The 22,602-nt window shown below is 41.3% G+C and overlaps 2 protein-coding genes across 7 annotated transcripts in view; both read left to right on the top strand.

The window, feature by feature from the left end:
* The window catches only part of PTCHD1 (patched domain containing 1), a 51,142-nt gene extending 40,832 nt beyond the window's left edge, over nucleotides 1-10,310 (top strand). Inside the window, exon 3 of the mRNA XM_081859063.1 lies at nucleotides 5,562-10,310. Coding sequence (XP_081715189.1) covers nucleotides 5,562-7,216 — 1,655 coding nt within the window. The 3' untranslated portion in view covers nucleotides 7,217-10,310. The remainder of the gene's footprint in view (nucleotides 1-5,561) is intronic.
* An 8,704-nt stretch (nucleotides 10,311-19,014) lies between these two features.
* The window catches only part of LOC309340385 (uncharacterized protein), a 35,256-nt gene continuing 31,668 nt past the window's right edge, over nucleotides 19,015-22,602 (top strand). For 2 of the 6 annotated variants that reach the window (XM_081859154.1, XM_081859156.1), the window contains exons 1-3: nucleotides 19,015-19,898; nucleotides 20,403-20,472; nucleotides 21,363-21,481. In XM_081859154.1, the coding sequence (XP_081715280.1) occupies nucleotides 19,847-19,898; nucleotides 20,403-20,472; nucleotides 21,363-21,481 (241 nt within the window). In that variant the 5' untranslated portion in view covers nucleotides 19,015-19,846. Of the gene's footprint in view, nucleotides 19,899-20,402; nucleotides 20,473-21,362; nucleotides 21,519-22,602 lie in introns of all 6 variants that reach the window. The other 4 variants (XM_081859153.1, XM_081859151.1, XM_081859152.1 and 1 more) reach the window with 4 other exon arrangements.

Genomic DNA, 22,602 nt, shown 5'->3' with positions numbered 1-22,602 from the left:
TGGTCCTTCAGTGGAAAGTCCATGAAGTGAGGCATTTATGGTGAGGGCAGAGCACCAAAAGCTTAGAGATCTATTCCATCCTAAGCCCTGTGGATGCCCTGTAGGGCCCAATCTTTGGGTCCCTCAACTGTGCCAGAGCTGACATAGCAAATTATAGTGGCGCGGGAATGGTTTAGTTTGGAAAAGCATATAAAAAGTAAATAATCATATTCGCAGTGCTCCAGCTAAAGAAGCCACATGTGCAAACATTTAGATATGGTTCAGTGAGGTGGTGTTTTATCCTCAGCTGATAGACTAGATCTGCCTTTGCCCACCTGGTACCCTTCAGATGTTCTAGACTAAAACTTCTATTAGCCTCAACCAGCTCACACTAGCTAGGGTGATAGGAATTGTAGTCCAAAATAATTAGCATCATTACCTCAGGTTTGCATCAAAAATGTTAAGCATTAGTCTTTTGTCTAAGGGCAGCAGTCTTTTAAAATAAAAGGGACAATCTGATTTTGCTACCATAAAAGAAGGTAACAGTGTGACTTGGAAGTATCTCCCTGAACTTCAGGGTTATTGATTTTTTAGAGTGTAAAAAAGTAACATTGTTGCTGCTGCTGTCGTTTTAATTTATTACCTGCCCTTCGCCATAAGGTCCCTGGTTAGCTTGCAACAATTAAATACAGTTTTAAAAACTTACAATTGCAAAAAAAAAAAAAAATGCAACCAGAAAAAATAGGTTGTGTCAAAGGCCAGGATGAAGAGACATATACTTGAACCCCATGTTTGCCAACCAGAGTTCCATGATGGAAAAAAGGAAATATATAAATGTAAAATAAGCAATGCATTGTAAAATGGATTACTGATGCGCAATGGAGTCTTCCCAAACTTCATCAATAAAGGATGAATTCACAAAATAGTTTAATACATTTTTGAGAATGAGACACTGAAAGTTTGTTTAAATTATCATGCTACTTCTCTAACAGATTACTACTACATTATATATAATTTAATTGCAAAAAGAGGTTATTTAAAAATATCTACATTTGTATATTGACTCTTCTTGCAAATCCAAATTCCTTCACTTCAGAAGAAAAGTGAGGTACATGATAAAAACTATCCAAGGCAACAGATCCATGCTAATAAAAATATGAATTACACTGCTCCATAGGCCGTTTCAGATGTTCTGATGAGGTTGATTTAACATACAAGAAAGGGCCACAGGCCGAGCATATTAGCTTCATTCCCATGATGGAGGGCACATCCTGTACTGGAGGTACTTCCTGTGCATTTTGAGACTCCTAAGTTAGCTCTCAATCAGAATGCTCAAAGAGTGCTTATATAATCATGCTCAAAACTGTTTAGTTCTATTCAGGTAGCTCACTGAAAATTCCTCATAAGGCCACAGTCCTATGCACCTGTAACTCTATAAACAGTCATGGGATCAAGGTGGAAAATACCAAATTTTGTTTAAATGCATGTCCGCCCCACCCCCCAGTGCACAGTAATTTGCATTCCACTGAGGGGAAAGAAATCTGCTGGTGCTGTTGCTAGCTTTTCCTACTTCGTTGCATTTCAATTTAAAATCTGGGAAAAAATAAAATCCTTACTACAACAACAACAAAAATCGTGTTTCCTTGATGGGCTACAAAGAAAAGATAGTTTTGTAGGCCAGGCTGCACTCCTCTTCCTGAACACTGCAGCTTTGCATATGGCAGTTCCCTTTGTTCTGTGGGGAACCCTCTGGTGAAGTGGATGGGCTTCCACATCAATGTTCTCTGAAAATAATAGTAAAGGATGTCCAGTGTGGGCCCCTTTCTCCCTTCTCTGAGGCTTCCTCATTCGTGGATCAGTTCAAGAAAGCTGGTTGTGCTTATTCTACAGCCAGTTCTGCACAGCTGGCGATATACTCCGTGGTCTCTGCATCTGTGAATAACTCAAAGATTTGGCTGGCCTCCTGTACCTGCATCGTGTTTTGCTCTTCTACAGCCCCAGGGCAAGAACATGGTCTCAAATCAGAAAGAGACACCCTTTCAGCATAAGAAACTATATCTGGTTCAAAATGAAACAGTTCACTCGGACTGTGCAAAACATATTCCTTAAATGATACCTAAAAGTATCCATGAAGTTACTACTTAGTGTTTAATGTCTGTTTAGTTGGAGCTGAATTTATTCATGAGAGTGGGAAACACACTGAGGCTCAGTCCTAGGAAGAGGAGGAGATGTGTCAGATATCTTAGATTGTTATTTTTTTAAATCTTCCTCTGGGCTTCTCTTCTTCTTCTAGTGCTCTCCTATACTTGAGCATTCCAGATGGCAAAAACTCCTCTCAGATTAGCCATTCTTTTTAACCATAATCTTTTTGTCCATCTTGTGCTACCAAACCATTCCCCCCCCCCCAGCAGGTCAGATTTCTCCCTCTTTTCCCAGATAATGGATTATTTGTAGCTGAAGCAGTGCTGAAGTATTCTGAAACGTGGAGGAAATATGTTCCATGGAGGTGAAAAAGGAACAATCAAGAACATCTGTTAAAAAGACCAATAAATCCTAATAAAGACAAATGGCTCATCAATATGAGGCAAAGGTGCAAGAGTTTGTGTATGCAGGGTTAGAAACGGAAGACATTTTTCATTGTTTAAACAAGAAGGGGAAAATGAACCTGCACACTTTGGGAAACCACTTGTGATTTCGCAATTATTATTTTTTAAATCTCTGCAATTAATTGAATGATTTAATGTGATACCTTGTGACTAGGCAAAGCCTTTGTACATAATTATAGCAGACTGCAACATGGCACCAGAAATGTAAAATATGCAGAGATTTAGTTGCAGAATGTTTTGTTTAATAGCAGCCAGATTCATGTGGATGATACATAGAATTCTCAGACAGACTTGTCCACAGCACTTATGAGAACAAACCTCTCCATGCCTCTTTTACTAAGCAAGCTGTTGTGGGTTTTTAAAAGGAGAGTGGTCAATATGCCTTTATAAAGACAGTGAAAGTGAACTTAATAGTTTTCCCTACTGAGAATAGAACATAACTATTTAAAACATAATTAACAATAGGATGTCAGTCACTTTTTTGTAGGATTTTATGTCTGGGGAGTTTCAGCGCTCCCAATTAGCTTAATGGGGCCACTGTGCTAGTTAACAAATTGACAGTCTTGACCTGCCTGGCGGAAACAACTATAAAGCAGTTTAGAAAATGAAGATGAATAGCAGAAGTCTCGCTGCAGATAGGACCCAAATATCATTTTATATGTCTATTCATGTTTCTTACGACAGAAAAACAAATGATGATGATCCTGTTTCATCCAAAATGGACAGGATCACAGACCTTACGCTTGTAAATATTGGGAAATTTGCAGGGAGTACCTTCAGATCCCAGCCACCTCTGTGCTCTCCAAGACAAGAGTGAACCTTTCAAAAGATGAAATTACCTTCTACGTAATCTCAGTAGGGGTTTTACTTTAGTTTAAGAGTACCTAAAGATCTGAATTTGAACTCTGATATTATCAGATTGAAAATCTGCAGGGTTTTCAATGATTCAATGAAAAGCCTGATGGTTTTTCATGTGCATATTAAGCTGCCACCTAAATATGGTCTTCCTAATTCACTCTAATTTTGGAAAATATTTATTATTAGATTTATATAGCTGCCCATCAACAAATGATCCATTAGAGATTAGAGAACAAAAAAGTAAAATACAGTATTAAAAGGCAATATAATAAAAAAACATTTAAAAACACGGAAATGTGGCATTAGAAAGTCTCCTTTCAGGGAAAAGTACAATTAGTAGCTCAGTCTACAAAATAAAACACAGCTTTCCCCAGATATATTTCCATGAGCAGGGTCTTGAGCAGGGCTTTTGTTTACTTTCCTCCACCCCCACTCCATTATTCCAGTATTCTTTTACCTAAAGTGCTGAGTTGTGTTTTATTACTGCTGTTTTTGGATTTCCTCTGTTTTGTCTTATATTATTTTTAACTGTATTGTACCTAGATGCTTTTTATGTTTAAATTGCTTGTGTGAGCTGTTGTGAAAGGGGTTTGCCCTGAAAGGTGGCACATATACAGGAAGGAAGGAAGAAAAGAAACATTTAATTTTATTGATATTAAAAAGCATTTGATAGAGTTGAATAAGAAGCTTCCAAATCTTTTCATTTTCATATGTAGAGAAGAATGATATATAAGTCACTAGCTGCCAGAATTTTGATCAATAATAGGCTTTTAGACGGCTGTCTTCTTCCCTGTTTATTATTTAAGTTTGCTGTAGAAAATTTCTGCAATAGCTGGCAAATAAAAGATTTAATAAGGATTTAAGACTGAACAATAAATTGTCAAACATAGCCATCCATGCTGTCTGCCATTTTACAAATGATCCGTCAGTTTAGCAGTATCTCAAGTTACAAAATGAGAAATGAGAATGTCAAGCAATTTTTTAAAAAATCCCCTGCCCCTCAAAATGTGTGTGTGTGTGTGTGTGTGTGACTGTCATACTCCCATAGTGTTATTCATGGGAAATATGATAAGGGTTAGGAACTTGCTTTAAAGAAACCCACAGGTGGCTTAAATTTGCGAGACTACATGGACTTTGCTATTCACTACAAAAGCAGGGAAAGAACCATCTGCATTCCAACTGCACACACAGAGCTTTCTCTGATAATACTTAAAATTAAGCAGATTTGCAGGGCTTGTATTGATTTGCATAATTTAGTCTGACCACAATATTGGAGTTTCCCTGCCACAAACAAACAATGGGGGAGGAAGGGAAATCATCTTCTGTGCCATTACACCCCCCTGTGTTGTGTCTTTGTTATGTACTGAGTTGAATAGGATCGAAAAGGCAGCAGTCTGATTGGTCCTAGAACAATGGGTTCCAAAATGCAGCAGTCTGATTGGTCCTAGAACAATAGGATTCAGAATGCAGCAGTCTGATTGGTCCTAGAACAATGAAGCAGCCTGATTGGTCCACAGGAGCCACCCAATCCAGCTCCAGGTGGAAGTGAATCCACAACCTGATTGGCCCACGGGAGAATCCCAGAATTAGCCAATCACGTGCGGCCCATTGTGTAAATAATGTATATAAAGCAGATATTTGGGGGAACATTCATTCCTCACTACTATGAGCTGAATAAAGAGCATGAAATCCACACTCGACTCCGAGTATATTTCAGTCTTTTATAAAATAGATTTCATAGGTAAGCCCGGTGTTTTACTTCCATTTCAGTTAAAGTTCTCTTAACTTTGATAACTCATGAAGTGAAGACATGGCATGAAAAATGCATAATTTAGTTTTGAATTGAATAACTGTCCTCACTAGCATAATTCTTCCTAGCGACAACTGTGGCTTCCTCCTAGCACAGCGCATTACCAGCCCTGATTGCTATGGTTCCATTGTGTGTGTGTGTGTGTGTGTGTTTGTGTTTTATTATTATTTCTAAAAACCCTTGATGAAAACCACACCCATATGCACATATAAATGAATGCACCTTGGGACACATTCTCCTTTACTGATTTGTCCTCCCTTCCTGACTTTATGATGGCATTTGAACTGTTGCTTTCTCCTTTATTCCAGGGCATGGATTATATGGAACTTTTGAAATGTTGTCCTCCTGGAGGAAAACGAGGGAAGACCAACACGTGAAAGAGAGAACTGCCGCCGTGTTTGCAGACTCCATGCTCTCCTTTTCTCTCACCACTGCCATGTACCTGGTCACTTTTGGGATAGGTGCCAGCCCCTTCACTAACATTGAAGCAGCCAGGCTCTTCTGCTGCAATTCCTGTATTGCAATTTTCTTCAACTACCTCTATGTACTCTCCTTTTATGGTTCCAGCCTCGTGTTTACTGGCTACATAGAAAACAACTACCAGCATAGTATCTTCTGCAGAAAGGTACCAAAGCCAGACGTCTTGCAAGAGAAGCCTGCCTGGTATAGGTTTCTTCTGACAGCCAAATTCAGTGAGGACACGGCAGAGTCAGAGGAGACAAACAGCTACGAAAGCCACCTCTTGGTGTGTTTCCTCAAGCGTTATTACTGTGACTGGATAACGAACACGTATGTCAAGCCTTTTGTAGTTCTCTTTTACCTTATTTATATTTCCTTTGCCTTAATGGGCTACCTGCAGGTCAACGAAGAGTCAGACATTAGTAACATTGTAGCAACTGCGACACGAACCATGGAGTATACTGCTGCTCAGCAGAAATACTTCAGTAATTACAGTCCAGTCATTGGGTTTTATATCTATGAATCCATCGAATACTGGAACATGACCGTCCAAGATGACATGCTAGAGTACACCAAGGGGTTTGTGAGGATATCGTGGTTTGAGAGCTACTTAAATTACCTTAGAAAACTCAACATATCGACGGGTTTACCCAAAAAGAATTTCACAGATATGCTGAGGAACTCCTTTCTGAAAGCGCCCCCGTTTGCCCATTTTTCAGAGGATATCATTTTCTCCAAGAAGTACAACAACGAAGTCGACATTGTGGCCTCTCGAATGTTCTTGGTGGCCAAGACCATGGACACCAAACGGGAAGAGCTTTACCATCTCTTGGAAACCTTAAGAAAGCTCTCCCTCAAATCCAAGGTCAAGTTCATTGTCTTCAACCCTTCGTTTGTGTACATGGATCGTTACGCCTCGTACGTGGGGGCCCCCTTGCAGAACTCCTGTATCAGTGCTTTATTCCTCCTCTTCTTCTCTGCGTTCCTGGTGGCAGACTCTCTCATCAATGTGTGGCTCACGCTCACTGTTGCCTCAGTCGAATTTGGAGTTATAGGTTTTATGACCTTGTGGAAAGTAGAGCTGGACTGCATTTCTGTGCTGTGCTTAATTTATGGGATTAATTACACTGTTGACAACTGTGCACCTCTCTTGTCAACGTTTGTCCTGGGCAAAGATTTCACAAGAACTAAATGGGTGAAGAATGCCCTGGAGGTGCATGGGGTAGCTATTTTACAGAGCTACCTCTGCTACATTGTTGGTCTGATTCCTCTCGCAGCTGTGCCTTCAAATCTGACCCGTACACTGTTCAGGTGCTTGTTTTTGATAGCATTAGTCACCTTCTTTCATTGCTTTGCCATTTTACCTGTAATACTGACTTTTCTGCCACCATCCAAGAAAAAGAGGAAAGAGAAGAAAACTCCTGAGAACCGGGAGGAAATAGAATGTGTTGAAATGGTGGATATGGATAGCACCCGAGTGGTTGACCAAATTACAACAGTCTGACTTAGTTGGTTTGTTTTTCTTTTTAAAAACAAAAAACAAAAACAAAAAAAAGCCACCCTAGATCTTACCAAGAGAAGAAAATCATATTGATTATATAAACAATGGTGTTTGGATCTCTGTTTTCAAATTAAAACTAGGAGCATCCAAAGCAGTGTGTGAAGGGGGGGGGATAGCTATACATTGATTGGCCTTCACATAAAAAGTACAGTGAAATTTACATTCACCCAATACAAAGAGAGTGTCAGTTTGGGTTGCTGCCCGAGATAAGAGAGTAGAAGAGTTGGGTTGGTGACTAAATAGCAAACTGCTTATGTTTGCCCTGCAGATGTTCCTGCCCTTGTGGCAAAATCCCAGCACATTGAAAGGTCAACTGTCAAGGCTGAAGGAGCCGTTAAGTGTACGTTTTGGACATCAAGGCTATAGGAAACTTTCAATACAGCAATAACTCAAGTCTGTGAGTCAGCTATTATGGATCTTAGCCATCACATATAACTTCCCTTTTTGTTGCTTCCTCCCCCCCTCCCTCCGCCGCCTTTTCTGAATGGAAATGCATATGCAAGTTTGTTAAACAACAACAACCACAAAAGGCCAAGAAGATTTTTTTAAAAAATACATACGCAAGGGTAAAATACAGCAATCACTGTCAATGTAGGGTCATGTTGCAGTTGCCTTCTTTTCTGAATCAAGAGATGTTTTAAAATGTAATCAACCCCCAGTATATTTTTTAAGATAACATGATTTTGTAGCATTTCTTTTTTTTTTCTTTTTAAAGAAAACAGGGAAATAATGATATGTATACAACACAGAGACAATTCTTGTTCTCTGATCCAGCTCCGCTTTCTCAATGTGATTGTCTCATTTAGGAGACCTGGTTTACTGATGCTAGATTTTGTAGCACTCTCTTAAATATGCTAGGGGGTCTAGTGGCAGAATAGAGAAGGGATATATTAAGAACTTCACCACCAAAATCCATGAAATAAGCCTCCGATGCCTAAATTTCATTAAGCAAATGTGAATGTTAGGGCTCTTTTTCAAATAAGAGCCTTCACTCCAGGCCATTCACTAGAAATACACACGATGAGGTTCAATGAGCAGCTTTACGTAACGTGTAATGTGGGCTACGACCCTCTGTCAGTAATATCCATTTCAGTAATCTCGACTATAGACCATGAGTCACGAAAATTAGTGGGGCTACTTTCAAAGAAGTGTCTTTTGAACTCTCAGTGTTGCATCAAGTTTATGTTAAGAGCAGATGTCCTGATAATAATGGAAAACAATGGACGCCACCCCTGCCCTTAATAAATAAAGAAATAAATGTTTGATATGGAAAACTAGAGACAGGTGGAAACCAATTTAACAGATAAATTATTAACATTATTGCAGTGATCTATGCCAGAGGAGTTTTTAAGATATTTGTGTCTCTTTCCCAATCTTAGCTAAAGCAATGCTACTGCCCCTTACAAGCTTTAATGAAAGTGTTAGAAACCAAATCTTATGATGCTGCTTTAGCTTCCATGGCACAGGAAAATATCCTGTGGATAGTAACCTGCAAGCCACCCCCACCCACCCCAGTCATCAACATTATTGCACTGGCTTTGGGCAGGCAGCACCGGGCAGCCAACCTTCCAGTCTTACCCTATGATCTTCTTATAGATCTGTTTCTTAGCCCTGCACCTGCCCTGAAAAAAACCAACACCTTTTGGTCATTGGAGCTGTGCAAAAGTTGTGCTAGAACACTTATGCGGCAGTACCAGTGACTGCTGCAGATCCAACACCGAGAATGAGTTTTGACCACAAGATCAGGGCAAGGAGTGTATTTGCCCTCTTCTGTTGGCACTGGGTCATTTAGGCCAGTTCCTATGAGCTAGTGTAGAGAATGGATTGAGCTATTCATGCCACAGCCAAGAAAGTGAACCAATGGTCTGGCTTCCACAAATAATCTTTCAATAATAAAGAATATTTTTGTTAGAGGAAAAAGTTAGAATGAGCTTCTGTGTCCAGATGTTATATACAGTATATAAGCATTCCGATTTCCCCCATGGTATCTGTCAAGGACTTAAAAGAGTGCACAAATTATCTCCCATACGTCTAGCTAACAAAAGTGGTCTCTCCTCAATCACAGATGTTTCCGATTGCCTGCAGTTTGGACAAACTTGGAGGATAAGCACATGAAGCATTTGCTGAAACAAACTAGTGATTTGGTGAAGTCTCTTTTGTTCATTTCCAGATATCCATCCAAGCCATTCTTGCTGCTCCGCTTTGATGGAGGAGCTTCTTTTGTTGCTGTTCAGCTGTTGGGTATCTGTATGTATGCGCAAGTTAAGATGTTTTGTTTCAATGTAAAGTATTTTGTCATTCTTGCCAGCTTGAGAGGTGCTCAAGCAGGAGACATTTGCATCCCTGCCAAACCTTTTTCCTTCCTAAAATGGAAATCACACACAGGCACACAAAGTACCATAATGCCCAGGTTTGGCAAGCCGCTGTGAGCACAAACACTCTGATTAATATACAGTAGAAACTGGAAGTTGCAATGTACCTTCCTTCTTGCTATGTACCTACAATGTACCTTCCTTCTATGATTCATCAGCTGCATACAGCAGTGGTTTTCAACCAGTGTGCCGTAGCACCCCGGGGTGCCTTGAATGATGGTCGGGGTGTCATGGGCAACACTGGCCTCTGTCCCTCTTTCTTTCCTTCCCTCCCTCCTCTGATACCCTCTCGTGTCTCTGCCTCCCAAAAGCTTGCACAGCAGCTTGTTGCAGCAGCCCTGGCTACTAGCTCCCCAGGCAAATGGTGCCTCAGAGGCTGGCCAGGAGGTGCGTCCCAGGCCCCTGTGAGAAGGTGTGAGGAGACACCTCTCTTTGGGGCAGAGGGGGCAGCTCAGAGAGCAGGGGTGGCAGCAGCAGCTGCCCGGAGGACTCTCAAGGAGAGGGGAAAGGAGAGGAAGCTGAGGGAACACTCCACAAGGGAGGGTGTGTGAAAAAGCGTGAGAGGCCGCCAGCTCTGCAGGCAAAGGGTGACATAACTCCTGAGCCCCACAGGGTTGCTGCAGAAAGATGGAGTTGGTCAAGGGAGCTGTGGACTCAAAAAGGTTGAAAATCTCTGGCATGCAGTTTAATCCTGAGCTGCAGGTGTGTGTGTGTGTGTGTGTGTGTAGTTTGCATAATTTGGACAGGGAATTATAAACCATGGAGGTCAATGGGGAATAAAATGCAGATAAGTACAAGCAGTATGACACTAATTTACAAAACAGACATTAATACTACATACATTGTGGCTTTGTTATAAGTATGTGCTAAAAATTCTTTGTCTTGGATTAGTCCACAAGTGAGCGCATTGACCCTCATGAAGTAGTGAACTTTGATGGTTTCACGTTGCAGTCCTCCTTTGAAGGTTGTTTGTTCCAGGATAGACACTGAAAGTCACTTACTGAAGTCCTAGGAGGTTGAAATGTTCCCCTGCTGGTTTTTGAACTTATCATTTCTGATGTCAGATTTGTATCCTTTGATTCTTTTGCATAGCGACCGGAGTGTTTGTCTTATTTAGAATGCAGAATGGCATGGCTGATAGATGATGTCATATATTATACTGAAGATGAGTTGAATGAACCCCTGATGTTATGGATGACATTATTAGGTCCTGTAATACTCTTGTCTGAGTAGGCATGGAGACAAAGCTGACATCTGGGTCTGCCATGGGTTGGTCCCTTTGTCGGTGTCTCTATCTTTGTGACCTGTTGCTGCTGGTGGATCCACTTTGGAACATAGAAACTACTTTAAAGAGGCAAGCAAATTCTTCGTTCACAAATTCACCCCAACAGAAGCTGAAGCCCTATGGCACAATTTAATTTACAGTAAGATAAATATATTTCTTTTGCTGAAAATTTTAAATTATTTCCATCGCATAGAAAGTGATTTTGTTCTTCCTACCCCAGGTTATGGTCTAGCAAAATCTTTTATCTGAAAATCTGTACACTTGCTTCAATTATTTTTCCATACTTGCTTTTAAGCTGGATTCTAAATTTGCCTTCCAGATACACAGCGGAATAAATCCATTTCAAAGATATGGACATTTAAATCTCACTGGAATTAATGAGGCTTTAAAGTAGCAACTCTGTGTTGGATTGTGGCCACTGATCTTAGATCTTCTATGGCACATCATTACATTTTCAAAATATCACCCACTTACCCTAAGTGCTAATCACTTAAAAGGCAGTTACAGTAAGCTTTTAAGTTTACTCTATTATAGTTCCTTTAACCAAAAAACTCATTTAAAAACATTACAACACCCATTTAATAACTGATTGGTCAGAGCAGATTTTACTCCGGGGTGGCAGAATTACCGGTAGCTTAATTTACTTGGCCTAGCAAGTTCATTCACACTGGTATTCCTGGAGATATTATTCCCTATAGTGGCTTTGTGCAAATTCATTCTCAATTTACAAGTGATCTGAGTCTAGGGAGAAATGAAGGAAGAAAAACTGGAGCAATTGGAACAATTTCACTGCAAATGATCCATATCCAAAACTTACGCCCAGCATTTTATTGGAAACAATGCAAATTAGATGAAGACTAGAGTTCAAAAACCTGAAGAAGATCTATCCAGCAAAGAAAAACATCTTTCTTCCCTAAATGCCAACCACCTTATTAAATGAGGCCAGGCCTGTAAAAGCTTAAGGACTACTAAATGGTTTGATGTTACACGGAAAGGTGCCAATGTCTCTTAGCATCCTATGAGGCTTCATATGACAGTGCTTGGTGCAGCAGCAGTAGGGTTTTTTAAGTGCTATTTTCTGTTCTTCTGCATGTTTATTCTGCTGCCAATAGATGACCCCTGCTGCAGTCAATGGCTTGTTTCCATCGTGAAAGCAGAGACAAAACTAGTTTTGTTTTGGCTGGGAAATTCTGAGAAGTCAGAATTCACTTAGGAAACCCATCTTCAAACAACAAAAACTAAGCACCATGTTCAACCTTATTTGGGGGGAGGATCATAGCTCAGTGGTAGATCATCTGCTTTGCATGCTGAAGGTCTCAGGTTCAATCCTCAGCATCTCCAGATAAGACTGGGAGAGAATGCTGCCTGAAATCCTGGTGACCAACTAGACAGCGCTGAGCCAGATGGACGAATAGTCTGACTCAGTTTAAGGCAGCTTCCTATGTTCCTGCATTAAAATTAAATACTATGGGAGGGGGATCCTGGAGGTAGCATACTCACTGCTCTCTAAAAGAAACTATTTTTTCCTGGTATATGTGGAAGGTTGCAGGCCATACTGATTATTTATGTTACATGGGAGTGGCTGCCAAGAATGCAGGGTATGGCTGCATAGTGTTTATTGATGGGTTGATTCATTGCTGGAATATATGACCATATCATCCTCTACATAAGCTTGATACAACTTATAGTAGGGATAGCCTCAAAGCCACAACTAACTTCTCCCCATATCTTTATTTAAAACTTTTGTATTTCAGTCTTCCAATGCATCTGCATTGCTCCGAGTGGCTTGCAGCAACTAAAATGCAACAAACCCATAATAAAACAACAAGGTATAGCCATGTGTTTGGGATTTAAGGGGGGGGGCAGTGATTTCTATGTTTTTTTGCCATCACTGCTGTTTCCATTCTGCTGCAGTTTGGCTTCTGCTAAAACCTATGTTGTTCATATAACCATCTGCTATGACCAAAACTAACATAATTAATTATGTAATTAATTTGAATGCTTTTCAATGGAAGGAAAACACCTAAAACAGTGCAGTAAATAATTTAATTATGACCAACAAGCATTCACATTTCCACACCTGTTTCCATTTCTGATCTGACAGAATTTCCCAGCATTCCTAGCCATGCATCAGTAGAATATGAACACAAGCACCACAAAATCATTTCATCAGCAGACTGCCTTTTGACTTCAGACGTACACATCTTATAGGAACCATTTTAAAACTACAAAATGCTTTTCTAAACAGAAATGCCTTGTGCTATTTTCAAAGCTATTTGAGGCTGTGGCACAGAGAATTCCAGAGGAATCAAGCCACTTCTGAGACTGCCCTTATGCATAGCACCCACCCAGTCTTCTCAAGCATTGGGGAATTTGACTGCCTGCCAGATTCACTCTCTCCTCTTGTAAATAGGGGGTAACAGCCCAGTCCTGAGCTTCAGAGTTCCCTCACGGGGCCTTCTCTTCCCACCCAAGATGTACCAACAGAGCCAGGCACTTATCCCCCATTATGTTCCAGCTTGGAAGGAGCAAGAGTCTCCAAGATACTCTTTAGATTCTGAAGCTGTGGCTTGGAATTTGAAGCACCAGAAGGTGCGTCTTCCAGGACCTCAAATCAACTTCTCCAACCTGTCCTTTGTTGTAAAAAGCTGTGCTCAGCCCCTGGCAATACTAACTAATGAGAGCGCAGTTGAGAAAACTGCAGTGGTATTGCTGATCCCTCAAGCAGAAACTAAAGGTTAACCTTGCGAATTCCATTATTGACTAAAATACGTAACCTCTATATTCATACAACTATTGTTAATTCTGAGCAGTGAAGAAAACAAATCTCGGCTGCAGGAGTAATGAACCAGCAAGTAGGAAACATCAGCAAAACTTTGATGGGGTTTCCAAAAAGAAAAGGTATCATTTAGAGGCCACAGAGCATGAAAGCAGAAAACAACTGCCAGGTAAATGGAGAGGAGGAAAGTGATCATGTTATTTTCTAAGAGGAGGTGTTGTTTTTCCAGGACTTAGAGCAGAAACATTTCCACCTCTAGCAGTGCCCATCATCTTCCATTCTGTCAGACTAGCTAGTCAACATAGCATGCTAATTTCTCATTATTTTTAAATAGCCATATTGGCTGCAAGTTCATCTCATCTCTGGTGACTGTACTAAAGCATTCGGGTTGGAAATGATGCCTACAATCCAGGCAAAGTTGTTGGAATAGAACTAAAGTAGTTAGTCCCAACACCACCAGTTTCTTTTTGCCTTTTATTCATGCGAAGGAACTTGCATAAAATGAAGTTGTCCAGTAACGTGCCTGCCTTTTGCAATTGGTTTTTGTTCAGCCCATTGTTTAGGGTGAAAATGTGTTTTCGTTTAGAAACAGATCCCTTTTAATTCAATGTCTCTATTTGCAGGAAGGTTCTAGGGAACCTTGGGCAAGATGCCCTCTGGTGTCCCCCACCTCATTTCCCACACTATCAGAGGGAGTGGCAATTCTGCATGCACTTCCTTCCCCACCTCATTCTGGCAGAATGCAGGTGGCAGCTACTGCTGCTCCCCTCCACCACTGCTAGCTGCTCACCTGGTGATCCAGCAGCAATGACTGGTAGGAATACTGCCAGCTTCTGTTGCCCAGAAACAGAGAACAGACAGCATTGGCGGCTGCTTCCCACTGTGGCCAATCATTCACCTGCTCAAATGGATGCAGTGGTGCTGGAAACTAGAAAATGCAAGATGCACTTGCCTACCTACTCCTCCTTTCCACACAACTGCTGCTGCAAGTAACGGTTGCTACTGGCCCATCACTGGCTCATCCAATCAGTCTTCAGTTCTTGCTTGGCCAACTAGATTAGTGGGTGAGTGATGGGTATCTCTCCAGGGAGAAAAAGGGACCACTGGTCCTGTTTCTCTTATGTTGGGAGAAGAGGAAAGAAATCACAGTAGCCAAGCAATTGGTGGCATGCCACAGCACTAACAACAATGTGTTCCCCAAGAGGACCCGATCCAATCGCTCTAGGCAGTGACAAGCAGTAGCCAGTGCAGCCAACCAGAGGGGAAGGGCACACCTTCTTCTGTGTGAAGGAGGTGACCACCACCACTGTTCCAGGTGGCAGTGCTAAAGATGGAGAACCATAACCAACCAGAAGGACCTAGTCCCACTGTTCAAGAGAAAAAGCATCTGAACCACAGTGGGTCATGGGTTGACAGTGGGCCCTCCTTAGATGCTAAGGCCTCAGTATCTGCCGAGCGATGCAGACCCCTCGGTGCTAGTCCTGCTCCTCTCTTGCAATGAAGTAGCAGGAAACAAATACGAAAATAATATTTAATTTTTAGGTCTAGATTTCAGAAGAGTTGACTGATAGCATTGTTTGTAGCGGTCTGGTCTTCCATTTGCTCAGTCAAGTGCAGTAGTAATCACAGGAAGCTCTCAGTTTTCAGTATGACTAGAAATGGAAGACAACGACAGTGGTACCTTGGTTTACGAACTTAATCTGTTCTGGAAGTCCGTTCTTAAAGCGAAACCGTTCTTAAACTGAGGCACGCTTTCCCTAATGAAGTCTCCTGCCGCTGGTGCCCTTCCACTATTTAGATTTCGTTCGTAGACCGAGGTAAAGTTCGCAAACCGGGACACTACCGGTTTTGCGGAATCATTCATAAACCGAAACATTCGTAAACAGGGCTGTTCTTAAACCGAGGTCACTATAAAGTAATTGTTGAAAACATGAAGCCCTTTTACAGCGATGTAGTGTGAACTTGACAAAGAAGAACTGAATGCAACATACAGTATGTTCCACTAATAAATCTAGTTTTGCCCTTCAGAAGGGAATGAAGGCTGGCTATTTTTAAACTTTGGCTTCAACCATAATAGAATATTCTAGTCAAACATATGTCGGAAAGTATTTTCATTGTAGTCATGTACAAGAGTCTCTTTATTACCTCCTACGTCCCTGATCACTGCCTTCTAATATCTAAAAAGAATGGCACCAAGACTAAGTCTACTGGGGAACCATACCAATAGCTATGGAAGTCCTACTCCTTTGTCTTAAGTGTGCAGTGACAGACTGCACTTGGTCAGTGACGAGAGACAGGCATGTTCTTGCTTTCCTCTAAGGCTTCTAGGATTCTTCCATAAGGTGGAATTCTGCCATCAGTGCAAGTGTTTCTCTTTACCAGATGGAACTATCTCCCTTTTCCTGCCCCCGCGTACTGTTATGGGGTTCTCCAGACCCTCCCAGGTAGATTTGAGGAGGGCATGGGGACACATGGGGCAGGGAGAGGCAGAAAATCCTGTTGTTTCAGTGGGGCTCTTTGCACCAGTTTCCACTACCACAACAGCTTAGTTGAATCTGGCTTCGAGGACTCAAAACAGTGCAAGACTGAGCCCTGGTCACCTACCCAGGAAGTAACAGTGTTTGTGTAATGGAAGCTTAGATGCAGCCCTCCAGTCCACCATGCAAATAACAGACATGGGTGTAAATCAGAAGCGTTTGTTAATTGTATCAACAGAGTGGCCATGGAGCTGTACACTCCATCCTTTCCATCTCCAACTTTCCCATTTGGCCCTGAGTTGGGGGGGGGGGGGACTATAACTGCGTTTTGACAAACCGCCATGCAATCTCTCATCAGATCTTTCCATTCAACATGGGGAGGCGGGGTGGAAAGTGCAGGGTTTGCCTGCAGAGCCCTGCCACAGATACCGTTAAGCAAATATCTGAATAGGGCTCTGGAATCTCTGCAAAGGGGTGTCGTTCTTGGAAAGCACTCGTTTTCAAGGTATCAGAGAGGACCTGAGCCCTGATAAGAATTAAGCCCTGCCTTTCTTTTGAACAAGTTTGGCTCTTCGGGGTTTCCTTGGGTATTTTTTTTTTAACAAGCTAGAGACATGATTCATCAGCAATTGTCTTTTGTGTGTTTTTAGGTGGTTTGTGAGACTGTGACAAAAATAATACATTAACGATCCAAGGTTTCACTGAAGCTTCCATCACAGGCACTTCCGTGGTGCAAGTTGTTGCATTCATGACCTCCTATGTGGGAGAACTTTTAATTTTACCTCCAATGTGTAATCAGTTGTTATTAGAGTAATTTATGAATTGATGATGAATCACATAAGTCAGTAATGAGCTACAGGTAGCGTGCAGAGTCCTGGTAATGTTCACCCACTTCCAACATTGCTTTCCCTTTGCCTTCACCCTGTGAATGCCTTCACTGGTCACAGCACACCAATAGTGGGTGGCATGGTGGGGCACCTCTGGTCACCTAGTCAACAGCTGTGTCATTGCTGCTTACCAACATGTAAAGGGCAAAGTGGCAGTGAGGTTGGCAAAGAGCAAACGTACTGGCTGGACCATCAAATTGGCTCCCACAGCGCATTCGTACCATGCTGGCCTTGCTGCCTCACCTCTTCCCCTTTGCCTCCCAGTAAGCAGCACTGATGTGATGGACCAATGATCAGGGGAGCAGGGCCACCTCACCACACCATCTGCTACTGGAGTACACAGTGTATGAACTGATTTTAATTGAGAACCTTTTCAAAAACCACCATAGAAGAAGAACCATGGTCCTTGTTACAAAAAGTTTTTTAAAAAACTTAAACCATGGAAACTTAAACCGTGGAACATGGCACCACCAGCCAGTCACAATTCATAGTCCAAACATTGATTGCCTGACACATGTTGCCTGTAGTTAATTATGATACCAGTCTAGAACTTGATACTGAATTGACCTGAATAAGTTGTCTTTATTTACTGCAATCCTCAACAGCTTACTCTGATTAGTCATACGATTCTGATACATAGGTGTGTGTTTGGTGTGTGTGTGTCTTTTGAAAGTGATAGGCTTCTAAAAGAAGAGGTGAAATCCCACAGATGAGCTGGTCAGAAACGAGGAGCTCTTACTTGAAAAGAAAACTAGTTTATTAAATGGCCAGATTTGGTGAATCCAGTTTATTTTAAACCAAAGTACACTTTTAGAACCTTGACAGTTGACCTTCCATGGGTAAGAATGTTGAACTGTTTGGGGAATCATGGGCTCCTTTTAGTGGCTGATTGTATCCCTCCTCCTCATGCTCTGTGAAACTAAAACCCAACAGCATATTCAGATGTGGGCTGCCCTAGCATAGAGCACCTGGTCCATGTTTGTGGACATGGTGACAATGACCAAATAGTGTATAGTTAAGTTTGCTTTGCAAAGCTCAGACTGAACCTTGCAACTATCATGTGCTCTCCTTGCTGAATTCATACCCATGAGTAGCTCTGGATGCTATTATGTTGGGCAGATCCAGGAATGCAGTTTTAACATGTGATTCAAGTACATGTGCAGTGTATGTGCATCAAATATATACATTGCCAAGCTTTCTATGAGCATGAAGGGGAGGAAGGGAATCTCAGGTGACTAAGCAATGTAATGAAATGAGTTGTTATCGTTATTTTATTTTGCTTTGAAAGTTTTGTGGGTTTCTCAGCCACTGAGGAGGAAATCGTATTCTAAGAAAGAAATGTGTTTGTAAGCCTGGCATTGATTTTATCTCTTGAAAGAAAAACTCTCTTCTCTCTTTCTTTCTCTCTCTTTCTCTCTTTGTTTTCCTTGCAAAATTCCCAGAGTTCAGCCACTATGGTTTAATGGCTCCCCTAACACTCTTTTGCAATTGTAAGCACTCAGGGGTTTCACTGAAAAGGGTGGCTGGATGCAGCTTCAGGACTAATTGTATCCTACAAAGTTATGTAATTATGCACCAACAGCTGAAGGGACACAATTTTAAGTCAACCTATTGTGACAGACACTGTGTAATGTCATACAATCAAATGCAATGTTTAGTAAACATAAACCTCTTTGTCATTTTGTATTTATTTATACAGGTTTAAAAAAATAAAGCACACATTTAAAAAAATGTGTTTTTGGGTATATTTGTATTGGTTTATATCAATTTTATACAAAGAATTGTACAACTGTAAGAAATTGTTGCAGTCCCACTGGACAACCCATTTAAGCACACATCAATGGGAATAAATAGGTTTAGGCCCAAGAATGACATACATACAGCTTTTTCTGCTGTGCGGTTCCCCCAGCTTCATTCCTTTATTGGCCCATGTACCAAGTATGGATTTTCTAGCATGGGTTTTTGCTGGCATCTCCATTCAGACTTTGGGAGGGGGGCAGATTTCATCTTCCCATCCCTCTGTCCCCTGTTGATTTTCAGGGTGTTTAGTCATTTAGAATATTTATTCAATACCTTTCTTTAAAAGCCAATCATTTTGGATTTTTAATACTTGGGGGGTGCACTTTCAGAGTGAAGGGGCTTCATGATTGCCAATCAGCACTATGTACAACCAGCGATGAAGCTTTATTATCGTAGTATGAGCCAACCAACATTTTACAGTCAGCTTCTCTGTATACAGGAAGGGATTTCTGCTCCTATTTATGCTTGATCTAACATAAACCAAGCTTGATTGAATTTCTAGATGTTCATAGGCACTAGAGGTTCCTAGCAGACTCAGCTATAAGATGTGTAACATCTGAGCCAAATTCTGGAATTTCAGCTCACCCAAAGGTTTCACCAGAAGTGGTGACACCAGATTGGCGCTGCCCATGCCATATCAGCCTCGTTGTCTCCTCTCTCCTCCACCAAGGAGGTTAGCATTGAAATTCCATCCTACAGGCCCAGACACTTCTGAACTTAATTGTTCTGCCCTCGTAGCAATTCGTAATAATAATATTCAAGATATTCCCTGCCTTACAGGTACCTAAGATGCTGTTGTTTCTTGCCCCTGCCAAGTACCTGCTTTATGGTACACGATGGAAGGAACTGTAGGTTTTGAAAGAAGCAAAGGACCATCAAGTTCAAACCTTTGCAATTGTGCAGAGAAAACCATCTATCCAATTCAGCCCTGCCCCAAGCAACCTTTTCAATGTAAGCTGAAGTATAATAGAAGATGGACACAGCTGCTTCAGATACAAATGTGATCCAAAGCCACACGCTGCAAGGTAAGATTGTGTGTGTGTGTTTACCATCAACTAGACCTAGAAATAAATTCCAAACATTACGTTCAGATCATAAGTGGAAGCAAAACCCATGCCACTCAAATCTTTTTTCTAGAGGCACTGAATGTCTAGAGATATGGGAAGAATTCTGAAGAGCATATATGTGGAAATTTACTGGCGCAGAGAAACCTCTCTTCAGCAGTACTTCTTTCTGAAATTGCTTCCCCTTGACAATTCTCTGCTGATATTTTTTCTGGGGGTGGGGGTGTGTGGTCTGGGAAGAGTCATCCTGACCTGTAAGCAATGATACCCCTCAAATCTAAGGAAGGTTTCTCTGAAAATCCAAGCTCAAAGTTGAAAATATATGTCTTTCCTCCACTCACATTTCACTTGGTGTGCAGCAGTAAAGCCATATGTTTTTACTGGGTGAATTGATCTATTAATATTTGGGGACTGGGGAATTCTCTCTCAGAATATAATGTTTATATTCATGGAACTTTCTTCCAGCCAACCCATTCAATGTTTCCTTGATATGTCCAACTGGCATGGTTTTCAGGGAGTCTATTAGAAGACAAAGGTAAGAACTGGCTTCTTAAATCAGATCATAATTATACAATTGGATAAGAACAATTGGGCAATATATTTTTTTAAGTGGGGAGGGAAGACATCCTGAAGAGATGAATTATGATACCTATTTTTAATATGGAACTATTGTTCTGGCACACCAAGATAGAAAGCAAAAAAAACAGGAGATCTGGGTGATTTATTTGGTTCTTAAAAGTTAATTCAGCACACTTCTTTCTTGTGGGCTTATGAAAGTCCTCTCTGCGGGCACAAAATGGTTTGAGGGAGAATTTTAGGATTTGTGCGGATGGACCTAAGAAACAGCTGCTGTAGCAGCATGGTCTCTACCAGCCCTTGCTGATTTGTAGGACAAAATCTGCATGAGGTTAATGCATTTCTAGGCTGTTAAACCTCCTACCTATGCCTTCTATGCTATCAAAAATTAAGTGATAACCATGTTTTGGTCTATCACAATGCTCTCAGAAAAGATGGATATGTGAGTGTTCTTAATGCAAACATGCATAGCAGAAAAACCTATCAGGCAGTGCCACATCCCAAGATGTTGGACTATACTTCTCACCCTCCCTGACCATTGGCATGCTGGCTAGGGAGGATGTGAGTTGGAGTCCAGCAACCTCTGGAGGACCACAGGCTCTCCATTCCTGTCTTGGACATGTGGGGAACAGTTCCAAGCTCACTTACAGGAGGAAGGTAGCAATGTCTCCCCTTGCCCAGTTTTCTGCTGAAGCATCCCTATGGCATTAGAATTTGCATTTCTCAGAGGCAACAGGGACTTCTTTTCAGAAAGTACTACATGCATAAGTTGTATCTTAAGAATTACCAGTCAGTGTCAACAGTGACCATGTCCCTGACACAAATCATAACAACCTGTTATTCTGACAGGCATTTGTCTTTTAAAAGGAGGATAGCATTGAAAGAGCAACATAATCGGAGCGGTGTTTCCAGCTACCCCACCCTTTGCTTTTGGGAGCCTTATAAGAAGCTGCTGCAGGAGAGAGACGGTGAGCAACATCATAGGTGGGTGCTTCTAGGGCTAAGGTAAAACTGTAACATCCCCTTGTTATTTTTGCTATTGGGTGCTGTATAATCTTGGTATAGTCATAGTATTGAAATGTGACTTTTTGTATGTTGTTATATTTTTTTTTTCTGTGTAATTATGAATTTTTTACTATATTATTATTTCGTTATGTTATTACGAAATTGTTCTTCTGGTGTTTCTTTGTTGTAAGCTGCTTTGAGCATGATTCGTTTTGTGGAACAGCGGCATACAAATGAAGTGAATGAATGAACTGAAAGACGACACGAATATCTGTGAAATGGAGACCCTTGATATTGCCAGTCATTCATCAACAAGTAATTTTTATGACATTACCAAAGGGATTTAAGGGCTCTAAATACAAACTGAGCAGCAAACCGAATACACATTTTTCCCCTGCCTTATAAAATTCCCTCCATGTTGCCGCTTTCTGCTGCTGCAATATTAGTAGCAGAATCCAGCAACAGCCTATCTGTATTTTTCGGGAGACTGTCAGAATGGGAAGAGATTGGAGGTCAGTGTCAGGAGTATATGAGATTGGAAGAGTGCTGCATTTTGCAAGCCTTTTCTGATGGTAGCATTCTCTCGGTTTCTGTCAATGCGGAGTTCTGCAGTGTATTTTAATAAGCAGTGCTTATCCTCTACTGCAGGCTTGTCGTGTGCATGTGATACGCCAGCCATTTACTCTCACCCACTGGGTGCCTGATAAGCACCCATTTGTGATGGCTGCAAATCATCAAGCACATGGGAGCCCCCCTTCTGACAAACAACAAGAATGAAAGCATCTGTTTTCGTCCTTCAGGGATGCTTAACAGATAACATGTAAATAAAGTCCACTTTTATTTCTTTTTGATACAATTCTGTACCTTTACACTCACATTCTTGAGGAAAGCCCAGAACAGGGTGCACAGGGACACAGAGGGACAGGAGAGGGAGGCAAAGTTCTGTTGCGCAAGCAGAAATCCTTGCACCAGCAGAAGCACTTAGCTGGATATCATCCGTTGAAACCAATGGACTTAACTTACTTAAGTTCATTGAATGCAGTTAGTCTACTCTGAATATGATTAAGGTTGCATATCACCCAAT

Source organism: Podarcis erhardii (assembly GCF_964252035.2).
Source record: "Podarcis erhardii genome assembly, chromosome: 4".
Lineage (NCBI taxonomy): Eukaryota > Metazoa > Chordata > Lepidosauria > Squamata > Lacertidae > Podarcis > Podarcis erhardii.
The sequence above is the reverse complement of the archived record's forward strand: the minus strand, read 5'-3'. Positions and strand labels throughout refer to the sequence as shown.